Source organism: Schistocerca piceifrons, chromosome 3 (assembly GCF_021461385.2).
Source record: "Schistocerca piceifrons isolate TAMUIC-IGC-003096 chromosome 3, iqSchPice1.1, whole genome shotgun sequence".
In the NCBI taxonomy this organism is placed as follows: domain Eukaryota; kingdom Metazoa; phylum Arthropoda; class Insecta; order Orthoptera; family Acrididae; genus Schistocerca; species Schistocerca piceifrons.
Genome location: NC_060140.1, coordinates 166,186,941 through 166,202,397, shown reverse-complemented (window position 1 = coordinate 166,202,397; position 15,457 = coordinate 166,186,941). Strand labels below are relative to the sequence as shown.

Here is a 15,457-nt window from a genome sequence, read left to right as displayed (position 1 = left end):
AAAACAAAAATTTGTCATACAGAAAAATGCCCAACGGCACAGATTTGCAGGTACGCTTTGCCTTCAGGAGAAAGGAAGTGATCCCCTTTTAAAGAAAAGTTAAAGGGCGTTGGTGGAAGCCCGAGTTTGGGTAGTCGGAGATGAATGAATGCTTCATCAGGCGAACGTTTCACCATTACGACATGTGTGGAAGAGTAAGAATGAAAAAGCGTTTTGTATGCAGTCCGCTCCCTAATGTATAAAAGGCTCAGGAATTTGGGCGTGCATGTTAGTCGGCAGTAAAACTACTTCGAGTCCACCTCGTTCGATTCTCTAATCCGCTGAAAGTAACGAACTTACAAACTTACAATGTTTTCGGCCGGGTAGCGACATGCTGTAAAATTACTTTGAAAATTTTGTGTTGAATTTAGGACTCTGTTTCTGAGGAAATGTGCCGGGGAGATTTAGAGTAATTCTGTGACGTGAACTACGCCAGCGAGCTATAATTTTCATGTGTGTGCTGGACTTTGCTTCATAACAATTACATCGAGTCAAGACTTTAAAAGAAATACAATTACATTTGACCCGGTGTTACACTCTGAACGTATTCGTGTTAGTACCGTTTCGTGCTATGAAAACCACGTGGCAGTACAAACGCACAGTAGACATTTGAGACCGTTTCTCATATTAAGGCGAGCAAAGATTTTACGGAAGTTTCCCGTTTTTTCCTTCAACTTAAGGGTTATCATCTTGATGGAATTTACATTGGGCTGTTCCGAGGCTTAACTCGTGCATTTCACAATATACTGACCCTCTGGGCATTAACTGTGAGTACTATTACAATCATATGTCATCACCGACATCTTACTCAATACATTGTATGTCATTGCTAGGAAGAGTGTTTTGCGATTTTTGCGATGTCCTTGTAAGCTATCAGCATTCAGAGCATGCTAGCAGCAGGGAGCTGTAGATGAACTGAGAGAGTAAACATTTAATAAAGATTAGAACTGCATTCCACACAATATGTGTGGTAAAAGGATGCAATCTGAAGTTAGCTTATTGAGATCTGTGTTATGCGCTTGTATAGTTGCGTCGATACATTGGCTCACGTGACAGCTTTGATGACTGCACAGACAGTTATGTCTGATTTGATAAATGCACAGGCAGTTTTATTTCCTTTGATAAACGCGTAGGCAGTTCTTAATAAGCGAGTTAAGAATTATGACTTATTGTAAACTAAAGGATTTTCTTGTCGCCATATATCAGTGCTGCCTAGCCGTTTCCTATTACAGATATATTCAGTAAAAATGTGACGATAATGTAAAATTCGAAGAAGTAAATGCGAGTACCTCCTGTGTAGGCGCCATAGGCCCCTTCATGAAGAGCAATTCAGTTCATGTCACAGCACAGTGCGACGGAGGTTCGTTTAAGCTGTATCATCTCGCAACATCAACAAAAGTAAAAGTGGTGGAATGTAGGAGACTCACGCGATGCTGTAGAAATTAACTATCAAAGGTGCGACAGAAAGTAATGGATGAGGTTTGGTATTTTGGTAGCAGAATAACTGACGATGGGCGAAGTAGGGAACATGTAAAATGCAGTCGTTTAATAGGAACAAAAAGTTTTTTGAAAAAGAGAAAATACTATAACATTTAGTGTATGATGGGTTAATACTGTAGGGGGAGATCAAGTAATGAATAGAGCAAGCACGTTGAAGTAAAGGTAGGCTGCAGTAGTTACCCAGAGATGGTGGGTCTTCTACAGGATAGTGTGGAGAGCTGTATCAACCTGTCTTCGTACTAAAGATCACAACAACAACATCAAGATGTTTCATTGTGCATAACATAGGAATCTGAATATGGCCCTTAACAATAATTGTGAGTACCATCAATTGATAAAATAAACAGCAAATCAAAGTTTTTTATGTAAACTTGATCAAAAGATACTACTATGAGTATCTTCAGAAGTACCGTACATCTGTTACAATGGTTACATTGAAAAATGTAGTTTGTGGTTTTTATTAACATCATCACTCACTCAACATTTTCATGTATTATACGTCTTTCCTTGCATTGTCCTGTTAGATTCATTAATAATGTACTAATAAGTTCTTTGCAGTCGCTGTATAAGGCTATTGCCGCCCGTGTAGACCAGTAAGCGAACACAAATAAGGGCGTTTAGAAAAAAAAAAATCGAAACCTTTTGCACAGTGCTACGAGGGAGTGTCATGAACAACATGCTAAAAATATTGACCAGTGGAGTGTGAGCGTTGGGGTTTGGGTGTGTTTAAAGGTCCTCTCGAATAAGTCGAAAACATGAATCTAACGAAAATATTTCGCAGTAAAAATTAAACCACCTTAAATATCATACAATGTCCTATCTATTTTGTCCCTAGGACTGTCAGTTTCCGAATCCAGGGGATTGAAAAGTCGAGGAATGGAGTTCATACATGAAGCTAGATTAGGAATTAGTGGAATAAGCAGTAATCTCTCCATGGTCAGAAATATGACAACTGCTGGGGAAAGAGATACGAACCATTTGCCCCTTTATATCGCATCCCATGAAACCCTTTGTACAGATTGGGTTGGCGACAATTAACTATCGTGTGATCTTCAGGTCCAGCAGCGATGTTAATACAGGATGGTGCAAATAAAAGTGGTCCGCAGAACAGACTTCCACGGTACAAAGAAACTCAGCAGACGAAAGAAAATATTATACTAAACTGACTAGAGCAGATGTTCAAAGTGACCACCGTTCATCTCTGGACCTGCCGTCTGGCTGTGGCCCTAGCCGGCCACCCAAGTCACCTGATCTGCCAGTGGCACGGTCTTCAATAACTGCAGAAGAGCATTTCAGATGAGACTGCAGCCATTCTAACAGTCCAGCTTTGATCCCCCTTCAAATGGCTCTGAGCACTATGGGACCTAACATCTGACGTCATTAGTCCCCTAGAACTTAGAACTACTTAAACCTAACTAACCTAACGACATCACACACATCCATGCCCGAGGCAGGATTCGAACCTGCGACCGTAGATGTCGCGCGGTTCCAGACTGAAGCCTAGAACCGGCCACAACGGCCGGCATATAGTTTTCGCGACTGTGTTGTCACGTACCTTTTCACAACGAACGCCTGCTGCTCCACTGTGTGTATCATCATCCCCTTTGCAATGCTCCACTCAACACTGACATAGGCCGCTCTACGCCGTGAACATGCGCGAATCACGTTGCTGGCGCACACGGGGTGTGCGCGTCATGGGTTGTGGTTCTATGAGCCGGCCGCGGTGGTCTAGCGGTTCTAGGCGCTCAGTCCGGAACCGCGCGACTGCTACGGTCGCAGGTTCGAATCCTGCCTCGGGCATGGATGTGTGTGATGTCCTTAGGTTAGTTAGGTTTAAGTAGTTATAAGTTCTAGGGGACTGATGACCACAGAGGTTAAGTCCCGTAGTGCTCAGAGCCATTTGAACCGTTTGGTTCTATGCATGCATTCACGTTCAACAGCATCTGCTCATTAGGCCACTTTTATTTAGTGTATAGTCAATGGTATAGCAACCTATAAATTCGCCGCTGAAGGAAAATTATCGAGTGGAACTGGAGTAAAAATTACACTTTAAGTTACTAAGATTACGTTCGACATTGTCTCCAACTGAGCAGATGGTTCACTTCCCATTATTTCACTCCTCACGAGATTTTTATCGAAAGTCTTCCTTATTCCATCAATAGTACTTTCTAAACGAAACTGAAATCTCCAGGTCAACATTACGTACGACATTAGCGATTACACCACTGACCATTAAAATTGCTACACCAAGAAGAAATGCAGATGATAAACGGGTATTCATTGGACAAATATATTCTACTAGAACTGACATGTCATTACACTTTCACGCAATTTGGGTGCACAGATCCTGAGAAATCAGTACCCAGAACAAGTACCTCTGGCCGTAATAACGGCCTGGATTCAACTGGGCATTGAGTCAACCAGAGCTTTGATGGCGTGTACAGGTACAGCTGCCTATGCAGATTCAACACAGATACCATAGTTCATCAAGAGTAGTGACTGGCGTATTGTAACGAGCCAGTTGCTCGGCCACCATTACCCAGACGTAGTCAGTTGGCGAGAGATCTCGACAATGAGCTGGCCAGGACACCAGTCGAACATTTTCTGTATCCAGAAAGGCCCGTACAGGACCTCCAACATGCGGTCGTGCATTATCCTGCTGAAATGTAGGGTCTCGCGGGGATCGAATGAAGGCTAGAGCCAAGGGTCGTAACACATCTGAAATGTAACGTCCACTGTTCAAAGTGCCGTCAATGCGAACAAGAGGTGTCCGAGACGTGTAACCAATGGCATCCCATACCATCACGCCAGGTGATACGCCAGTATGGCGATGACAAATACGCCCTTCCAATTTGCGTTCACCGCGATGTCGCCAAACACGGATGCGACCATCATGATGCTGTAAACAGAACCTGCATTCATGCGAAAAAATGACGTTTTGCCATTCGTGCACCCAGATTCGTCGTTGAGTACACCATCGCAGGCGCTCCTGTCTGTGATGCAGCGTCAAGGGTAACCGCAGCCATGGTCTCCCAGCTGATAGTCCATGCTGCTGCAAACGTTATTGAACTGTTCGTGCAGATGGTTGTTGTCTTGCAAACGTCCCCATCTGTTGACTCATAGATCGAGACGTGGCTGCACGATCCGTTACAGCCATGCGGATAAGATGCCTGTCATCTCGACTGCTAGTGATACAAGGCCTTTGGGATCCAGCACGGCGTTCCGTATTACCCTCCTGAACCCAGCGATTCCATATTGTGCTAACAGTCATTGGATCTCGACCAACGCGAGCAGCAATGTCACGATACGATAAACCGTAGTCGCGATAGGCTGCAATCCGACCTTTATCAAAGCCGGAAACGTGATGGACCACATTTCTCCTTCTTACACGACGGATCACAACAACGTTTCACCAGGCGACAACGGTTAGCTGCTGTTTGTGTATGAGAAATCGGTTGGAAACTTTCATCGTGTCAGAACATCGTAGGTGTCGCCACCGGCGCCAACCTTGTGTAAGTCATCTGAAAATCAAATCATTTGCGTATCACAGCATCTTCTTCCTGTCGGTTAAATTTCGCGTCTGTAGCACGTCATCTTCGTGGTCTAGCAATTTTAATGGGCAATAGTGTAAATGTATTAATAATAACATCTCACAGAAAAAACAGAACGTAAGGAGGATTCAAATGCTGTCACTGTGGCGAACATTTTTCGTCTCATGAAATTAACACGTATTAATTGAACGGTACTAATAGACTGATAATTATTTATGCTTTCAATACAGTGTTCATTCTCGATTTTATTTTATTCCATTCTGAATTTTAATACTAAAATTAGACTCTGATATTTAAATGTATCTATTAACTTGTAATTGTAAATGCATTTTGTTTAATATTAATTTTAATTTTGTTTTTTTTATGTAAATGAAGTTCTATGCCCAACAGGCAGTATGTTCAAGAAAGATCCTGTGAATGTAAAGAGGAAAGGAGAAGTTTTTTTGAAACTATAACGTAAGGAGGAGAGGGAGGAAAAGATGCTGCAATGAGAAGAAATTAAAGTGATGCTGTTTTGGATAAAATGCAGGCGTAGTGAAAAATGTTATCAGACATAGAGTAATGGCTTCTTGACAAAACACGCTCGCGAGCCTGTAATCGAACATCATGTACGTAAGTAATCAGAGATTGTGAAAACGGTTCATGAAAACTAGCAGGTCCTCTGACAGAAGAAGAAGAGACATAATTTCCGGGTAAAGAGTTAAAGAGGAGAAGGGAAGGGAAGAAATGAAGAGCTGTTTAGTGGCAGATAGCAAGCACAGAGCGTTAACTGGAGTTTGAAATTTGTCTGTCAGGAGAAGTGTACAGGTATGAACTGTGTTTAAGAAGCGTTAAGTTACAAGAAGCGCTGATGAATGAGGTGGAAGATGAATTTGGACTATGTAGCACAGACGGAATGTTACACAAAAAAATAACTGTGTCGGAATCTGTAAACGACATATGCATTTTCGTCTGTAACGAAGTTTTCAGATGTATTTAGATTTAACTGTGAAAGCATAATACATGTGTTTGTCGAAGTTCAAATAGAAGTACACTTTACCCGTCAAACATTTCTATTGACGAGTGTATTGTTGTCATAAACAGTTTGTGTTTCATCCATATACAACATCTGAATTCCATCTAGAAGTTGTTCCCTCGAGAGATTACAACATTTCTGTTTACTAAATTGGTTTCTGGAACTGTGTGTCACACAATAGAATTTTCAGTTAATCTATTAAATACCTTATTTTACGGACTGTAAGATGGTACGGACTATAAAACGCGCCTTAATCTTTATTTTTTAAAATAATATTTCTTAGTTTTCCACTTTTAGAGTCCAAAGCCAGACTAAAAAATCTTCTTAGGTTCTAAAACCGCACTGACCTTTAAAATCCTTGAAAGTCGTCGTCTGTACTTTCTTCTTCTTCGTCTTCCTCTTCATCGTCGTTGTCATCGTTGTCCTCTTCGTATACAAGATGTCTTCGCTGCCACCGACAGCGTTACTTATGTCACACTTCTTGAAAGATTTAGCAATAATAACCTTGAACATGACTGTTTCATCCATTGACACACTTGTTTACTTGCATGTGCCGTTAAAGCTCCCCTTGGCGTTTAGTCGCGATGGGCTTCATCCATCATCCATTTGTTCCATTCCTCTCTTACATATGCTTTAAATGGTTTATTTATAGAGATATCAAGACATTGAAATTGTGAAGTAAGTTCTTCTATAATAATCACAAGCTCTGTGTTTCCCTTGCTCAGTTTCTCTTTAACAGAATTTTGTAAATGACTACTAAACTTATCTAGCACAATAATCGAACTCGTCTTCAATAAAGCACCTGTCCTTCGCTCCCACACTCTCTTCATCCATAATTTGATACCAGACTCATCCATCCACGCCTTGTCATGTACGTGAACAAGAACACCTGGCGATATTTCAGAAGGTTTTAAGATTGTTTCGCACTTGAAAATGATCATTGGATGAAGCTCAGCACTGTCAGCACAACATGAAAGGAAAACAATGTAGTGCATTTTTTCATGTTCACTTTTTTTATCGTTACAGTTTTAGCTCATTTCATGGCAACATTTCTGTTACTCGGCACATCAAATATCCGAGGAATTCCGTCCAGACTCGCTATTTGCCTTGCTTCCACACTGTTTTTCTTTCGATGATGACTAATTAAAGCGACGGAAAGATAACATTTTATCTTCCAACACTTCTAGCATTTTCTGAGTTATTTTAGTTTTGGTACGCATTAAAAGTCAATGACGCTTCATAAACCTGTTGATCAACCAACTCCACCCTTAAAGTAGCGCTAGCTTACGAGAGTGAATCTGATAAATTTTGTATTAATTCCAATGGCATTATGACGGTGTCCTTGAATCCATTTCAAAGCGTCATCTTCTAGTTTTAGCCATATCGCATACAGTCCTCTACTTGCACATTTGATCTTCATTTTTTTCTTTTCTTCTTTACTAGCCCGCAAATCAAGAATGGTTTTCTTTCTGTTGGCAGAGCGCCGAAATGCCGCTCAGCTGCTCTGTTTCCACGTTATTCTGTATATGCTATTAATTTCAGTTAATAATATGAATAACTTTTATTTTTTTCCGTTACGAAACTAGCTACTAACAAAAATATTGCACTGTTAACCGATAACACATATCAATTTCAGTTCTAGTTCACTGGCACCGTAGACTGCAATGACGCAACAAAGGCTAGACAGTGTTCTGCGTTTGTGATGGCGGAGGGTGGAGGCAATGTTAGCAAGCCTGTAAATCCCCGAAACTCATGTTCGTTGCATCGGTGCTGGCAGTTGAATTCAGTGTTCCCAGACCGAGGTAGGTTTCTCGAGGCATAGAATTTACGGCCATTTTTGGGACTAGTGGGAATTGTAAATAAAAACTGGACGTTTTTATACTAATTTCGGGCATAATATGCACCTGCATATTTGAGGCGATTTTTTCGAAGAAAAAAGTACGTCTTGTAGCCCGTAAAATACGGTCATCTTTCCGCCATCTGAGCCCATTGCATCGACATCGCTCGGAGAAAACGTCAGCAGCTCCTGCTAACAGCGACGGTCGTCAAACACAAGTTGGGGAGTGGTAGGCTTACACCTTTCAAAGAATGAAAATAACAATGAAACTTATGTACGTTATAATACGACACAACCTTCAATACGTTATTTCAGTTGATTAATAGCATACCAGAACAATACTTAAATGTTTGAAAGTAAATAATACAAGTTTAGCTTGTAGCGTGCTACGGAAACTTTGGAAAGTAAATTCAAGTCATCTATAAACAACGCAACTGTCACTGTCTATACAGCAACAGTAATCTTTCTCGTAGGTATTTGAGATATGGCTTCCGTATATGTACGCTTAGACACACGTTCGTCGCATGTGAAATTGTAGGCGATCTATCACTGTTTTCACATTGTGCCTACAGGTACAGGGGTTAACGTAATGATGCGAATGTTTCATAGCTCTGATGAAAAATGAAGGGGACACACTACCAAGTAATTGATAATAATTTCCTCAATTGCATAGCTAATTATTATTATGAGCACATGGTAACCGATTCAGTCATATACGAGGGGCGTTTCAAAAGTCCGTGCAAAAATGAAAACTGCTTTCGTGTTTGGGGTAAACCTTTTTTATTTTTTCACATAGTCTGCTTTTAGACTTTCACACTTCGTCCAACGCTGTTCTAATTTGTTGATCCATTCCGAATAATAGAAATTGTCCAAGTCTGCAAAATAGCTATTAGTTGCTGCAATCACCTCCTCGTTTGAATAAAATCTTTGTCCCGCCCGCAATTTCTTCAAATTGAGAAACAAACAATAGTCCGAGGGAGCCAGGTCTGGAGAATAGGGTGGATGTGAAACGAGTTGGCATCCTATTTCCATTACTTTACCGACCACAACTGCTGAGGTGTGTGCTGGTGCATTGCCTTGATGGAAAAGGACTTTTTTGCGGTCCAATCACCGGTGTTTTTCTTGCACCTCGGGTTTCAAACGGTCCAATAACGATGAATAATATGCACCTGTAATAGTTTTACCCTTTTCTAGATAGTCGATGAGGATTATCCTTTGCGAATCCCAAAAGACAGTCGCCATAACCTTTCCGACAGAAGGAAAGGTCTTCGCCTTTTTTTGGTGCAGATTCTCCCTTGGTAACGCATTGTTTGATTGTTCTTTGGTCTCAGGTGTACAGTAATGTATCCATGTTTCATCCACAGTGACGAAACGACGCCTAAAGTCCTGCAGATTCTTCCTGAACAGCTGCAAACCATCACTGCAACACTTCACACGATTTCATTTTTGGTCAAGCGTGAGTAATCATGTAACCCATCCTGCGGATAGCTGAGCCGTGATGAATTTGCTGTTTTGAAGAGCGCGCCGCAGCGCATAGTGTGAAGCAGTCTCCCTCCGTTTCTGGAGGTGGCGTCGCTGTGGCAGTCACAGCTTTGATGTCTCCCTCTGATGGGAAATGGGAAAGGTAGCCTGTACACGTGCATTTAAGGGGCGCTATGAGCTCGGCAGGAGGAAGTTTGGTCAGTTGGTCAGCCGGCTCAGTGTGGGGCAGTCAGTGTCTGTTTGCCGTCCAGAGTGCTAGTATGTGTTAGGCCGCCAGCCTGCTCAAGTTTGTTCAGGCAATGGTCATTGGCGGTTGGATCGATCTGTTGATCGGTCGCGTACTGAGACACAAGATGACTTGTCCGTCTTGAGCGTCGGCGCATGTGAGGTCGCCACGTCAGTCCATTGGGCCGCGCCGTATAACGAGGGGTAGTGGCTTCGCGGCCGACACGAGAGGAGTCAATCCACGACATCGGTCTGGCCGGGGCGAGCTGCGACGCCGTGAGACGGGAGATCGGCGCGCCTTCCTGCGCCCGTTGAAGCGGCTGGCAGCGGACGGTTCGGGAGAGCGTTTTGGGGGCGCTGCGCCAGGTCTTCGCCAGACATCGCAGTTTATTAGAAGTTAAGTGATTCGTCATATGTTGTTTCATTTACCTGATAAATTCTAATTGTTTTCTTGGTCAGTCTCTCGTCCCCAGCTTGCTCGTCTGTCTCCCGTCCGCATTTGTTAGGCAGTTAGTGTCTGTTTGTCTATCTGTCAATCTGCCATACGTTAATAGTTGCCTCTGTAATGTCTGTCGGATTCGCTGTTAACAAATTTATTGCTTGAAGTGTAACGGCCGAATTCCTGAAATATGTCTTTATCTTGCGTTCAGGCGGTATATTTGTAATGTAGAGCATGTTTGTATATTTGATGTAACACTGCATTCCATGGATTTTTATTTAAATGGTTATTTTAGTATATAAAGTTGCCACCCTTCCACCGTAAGAGTTTTTTTTTTAATCAAATTGCACCTTCGATGGCAAGTAAATTTTTTAAGGTTAGTGTTTTGTACCATTTCCATCCTTCCTACGGGGTGTATAGTTTATGTGCTTGTGTGAGTTGTTAAAATTTTTTTAGTTTAAGGTAATCTGGTGTGTTGCAGATTTGCACCAGTGTAGTCTTTCAGAGGTTGTAGTGAGCGGTCGTGACTACGGCCGTGTAAAAAGGCAGCGGCAAGGTTCTCAGCCCGAAAGACTGTCAATATTCGTTCTTTCTGCTTCTGAATAAAATTGTAACTTGATATTTTGAGGGTGCTTTCTGATTATAATTTTAAACCTATTTTTTCTTTAAAAAGGAAAAAAAAGGCTATTAGTAATAAAATTTCCATTTGTTGAAAGATATTTAATTTGTTTTCATCAATTACCCATTGGCAATTACTTCCACGCTCACATAGTGTGATTAAATGTGTTAATGTTCTTGATGAATCGCTAGTATATAAAGTAAATTCTTAAGAAAAGATTTTAAAAGTAAATTTACGGTACAAATTCTCATGTCCTAATGTTTATACAAAATATTATGCACCCGTTCGTTCCAGATGCCCACAACACTAGCAATCTCATGCACCTTAACTCTTCTGTCATCTATCACCATATCATGGATTTTATCTATGATTTCTGGAGTCGTAACCTCCACAGGGCGTCCAGAACGTTCAGCATCACTTGTGCCCATATGGCCACTCTGAAAATATTGAAGCCACTTATAAACGGTTCTAATCGAAGGTGCAGAGTCAACGTAATGTTTATCAAGCTTCTCTTTAGTCTCCTGAGGCGTTTTGCCTTTCATAAAGTAATGTTTGATCACCACACGAAATTCCGTTTCGTTCATTTTTTGACAACCACTCGACTTCCTTGATTCACACGAATGCCAAACACAAAGAAATAGACCAATATGGCTGAAACTTGGTGTGCGTTCTTTCCAAAGATGCTACTAACTAAACATGTGCTCGACTTGCGCCGTTGGTGCGACCTCTCAGACATTGCACGGACTTTTCAAACGCCCCTCGTACTGCGAAGAGATAATGAGGACTTGAGAGCTGTTTCTGTTTATTTGATGAAAAGGTATAAGGTGCAAGAACGTTCAATCAAGTTATTAGAGAATAATTAGCGGCGTTTTAGCAAATCCACTGATTATACTCTGCATACCGTGTGTCCAGCACAGTTACGATACACGCTCTCCCGAGGCCCAGGAGAAAAACAGTCCGCGGCGCGAATGTCACAACACGTGACACCGCAGGTCTTACGAGTGCAGGCAGCCGTCTCTGGCGGGGATCGAGTACTCAATAGCACACGACGAAACTAAGACATTTAGTGGGTACCTTTTCAGTTAAATATTGATTTTCCAAGGGCCTTGCACGGGGCCAAGCGTTCGCCTAGGGTGGCGGAGGAGCCGACTAGTGTGATTTCACAAGTTCGTTGCAGGGCCCATATGTCTCGTTGGCCCCGTCTTCTCCAAACATTAGCGAAATCAACAAAAAGCACTGCCAACCACGAATCTCTGCGTTGTTGCCACAGTTTGGATACAGACGTAGGACAAGAGTATTACTATGAGGCCGTGCACAACACTCACCTGATGCCTCCCCTCGAGGTTCCGTAGTTTAGAGTGACGTCACCGTGCCTCCAGGTTATAGCCTGTCTGCGGCGCGCTACGCACGACAGCTGGATGGTGCTGTTCGGCTCGTAGTACTTGTCGCTCAGCGGTCGGCCGCGTTCGTCCACGATCTCCACCTCGGGTGCTGCCAACAGCGGTATAGAAACACGTTTAGCACGCTTCAGATCCTTCCAAGTTCACTTTGTAAACAACGGTTACCTCCACCTTCCAGGTTCACCTTGCAGATAACTTTTTGCTCCATTATACGTCATGTCGAACCTAGCAACTAAAATGTACAATTACGAAATAATCAATTCCGATTACACTCAAATGATTGTTGCCAAATCAGTCGCAATTTTGCATTTTCACATCTGTATAACTGAATATATAGTTCTCCTTTCTATAAAAGACAATTCCTTTACAACGGAATAAGGGGAGTGCTCGCAGTAGCTGTAATGATGCTCTTCACGCTAACATTATTTGATATATGGGATTAGATTTTCACAGTTATAGGGACAAGAAAATGTATAAGAAATGGAAGCAAAATGACATGTGAAACTGCCTCCTAAGAAAATGTTGATTGTGCTGTGAAGTGAAAATGCCACTTCGGCCTATGACAGAGGGTGTAATGCGTAATCTATGATGCGAGGGTAACTAATATATAAAAACTGTGTAAGAGGTACGGGAAAAATGTAATGGTGGGACGATTGCGTGATTCGACAAGGAGCGGGAGCCCTTGTCCATGGACTTGGAAGGAAGGCTAGCATTATTCTCGTAGGACTGGTAGATGTCACAACAGAGCTTTGGACTAGCGCTGTTAACCTGTTACAGTAGCCTTCCTGTGACATACACAGTATATGAAAATGTGTGTGGGTGGATAAATATCTTTTAAAGCAAGACAGCGGCTCAGGTGTGGGGAAGCAATGAAGGTACACCGTGGTTTGGCTTCTTGTGTCTTGAGAAGATTTGTGTTTTTGAGGGACATTCAGGCATTAGATTGCAACGGCCTTATCGCAGTGTATACACGGGTTCCCGTCAGATCACCGAAGTTAAACGCTGTCGGACGTGGCCGGTACTTGGATGGGTGACCATCTGGGCCGCCATGCGCTGTTGAGATTTTTCGGGGTGCTCTCAGCCTCATGATGCCAATTGAGGATCTACTCGACCGAATAGTAGCGGCTCCAGTCAAAGGAAACCATTGTAACGACCGGGAGAGCGGTGTGCTGACCACACGCCCCTCCTATCCGCATCCTCACGTGAGGATGACACGGCGGTCGGATAGTCCCGATGGGCCACTTGTGGCCTGGAGTGCATTTTGATTAGACAGTGTATGACAATTGTAAGAGATAGTTAACGTCTGCTAAATGTTTTTGTAGGAGATGTAAATATTTAAATATTAGGCAGTGGACACTATGGTTACTGTCCGCAGTGTGATAGGATTTATGTTTTGCTGATGGTACTAAAATTAGAGTCCTAAGTTAGTGGTAACCATAGGACGGTATGAAAGAGCGAGCGAAGATTGAGGAAGAGCATATCCTCAAAAAATGGTTAAAATTTCTTTGAGCACTATGGGACTTAATTCTAAGGTCATCAGTCCCCTAGAACTTAAAACTACTTAAACCTAACTAACCTAAGGACATCACACACATCCATGCCCGAGGCAGGATTCGAACCTGCGACCGTAGTGGTCGCGTGGTTCCAGACTGTAGCACCTAGAACCGCTTGGCCACCCCGGCCGGCAGCATAGCCCAGGATACAGGAGAAGATGAATGGAAGAAATTTGCGTGCAGTATGGTCATACCGGTTTTAATCAACGAAAAATTTGTGAGTGAATAAACCTAGTTGAAAATGGACAGATATTTGCCTGGGCTCAGGTATGCAATCCACTTAAAAGAGAACATCAAGACAGCTAGCGAATGGTTCGTGATGATCGTTGTGCTGGAGCTGACGTTACTGGGCATGAGTTGAACCTTGTTCACGGTTCAAAATCTGAAATCCTACATGAATATTTGAAATACTGCAAAGTTTAAGCTCAGTAAGCAGCAAATAAAGCAATACACATACACCAAGTGGAACGTTTAGAAATACCGAAATTGCCTTTGAAGTTCTTTGAAACGGAAGGAGAAGACTGTCTCAGTCACGTAACCGCAGTAAGACGTGGGTCCATCACTACGGGTCTGTCACTAGGAAGTGACAAGAGTATGCTGTGAAACCATACATCTTCGCTCACAGTAAAAAATTCGAAACAACGCTTTTACAGGAAATTTATTTATGATATCGTTTTGGGTTATGAAATGTCCACATGTGTTTCGTCACGCTTCCAGTGATCAAACATTGCACAATGATACTTTCAGTGAAGTGCTGAGAGATGCCAGGAGTAATACCTTGACTTGCATCAACACAAATGTTTCCCTTTTTACGTCAATATTAAGGTAAGTATATTTAATACATCGGAAAGTAAGGTACTAAAACGACGGTCCCTGTACAAATAAACTAGTAGTATGTGTTAAGAGAGTTTATACTGCAGTTGATGGTGTATGTAAACATTTTCTTCATAAAGCTTTCCCTGTTAGATCGTGTGTCTATTAATAATCGATATACTAGCCCTAAAAACTAGTCATAGGACTCATGAGGGATACATTACAGCAAATTGTTTCCAAACGGCCTTGTGCGTCTGTACGCACAGTAGATTAGGGCTGAAACTGGTTTGGTATCCATCAATTTTCTGTTCATGTTGGTGCCGTGATTTTTGGAGGAGCTAAACTGGGAAACAATGAATGCACTGCTTGAAGATACACTGCCTGACTGGAAAAGTTCAGCACCCAGAACGGGAGGAAGAAAGGAAATGAGATGGTATTGACGTTATTTCAGTAATTAAACAATCTAGATAATGTACAAAAAACTCGGCAGTGTGAAGCCACACGTCAGTATGACACTGCAACCACTCTGGTGTGGCTGCATGCGCTAATTCGGTTGGGCAGGGTGTCTTAAGGCCAGTGGTACCTGAGACAAGCTGGCCTACAACTTCAAATATTCCAGATTGACGTCTGAGCTGATCCCATACATGTTCTATAACGGGTATCATACACGTTCTATGGATCCTGATACCGAAGGGAGTACAGCAGCAGCTGCTAAAATCAGTTAGTATTGGTTATCCATCGTGAGTTGACTGCAGTTTAATGAAAGAGAATTACACTAGACGCGTTTCGCTCTTATTTATAAAGTATCTTCCGTGGTTATTCTGCAAATTGGATACATACATTTGTTCATTTTGGTTGTTTTAGGTTGAAAATAGTGTGGCGTGCAAGTTACTTACGGTGTTTCTATACATATTCTGCTTATTCCTTCCTTGCTAGCGGCGGTTGGCGTCGAAAGACTTTGCTTCATATATGCACATGGCAGTT

At 42.3% G+C, this 15,457-nt stretch overlaps 1 protein-coding gene and 1 pseudogene across 1 annotated transcript in view; one reads left to right on the top strand and one right to left on the bottom strand.

Moving 5' to 3' along the window:
- The window catches only part of LOC124790042, a 459,476-nt gene that overhangs the window by 85,527 nt on the left and 358,492 nt on the right, over positions 1 to 15,457 (bottom strand). Inside the window, exon 5 of the mRNA XM_047257599.1 lies at positions 12,033 to 12,198. Coding sequence (XP_047113555.1) covers positions 12,033 to 12,198 — 166 coding nt within the window. The remainder of the gene's footprint in view (positions 1 to 12,032; positions 12,199 to 15,457) is intronic.
- On the top strand, positions 13,052 to 13,169 carry LOC124790880 (annotated as a pseudogene).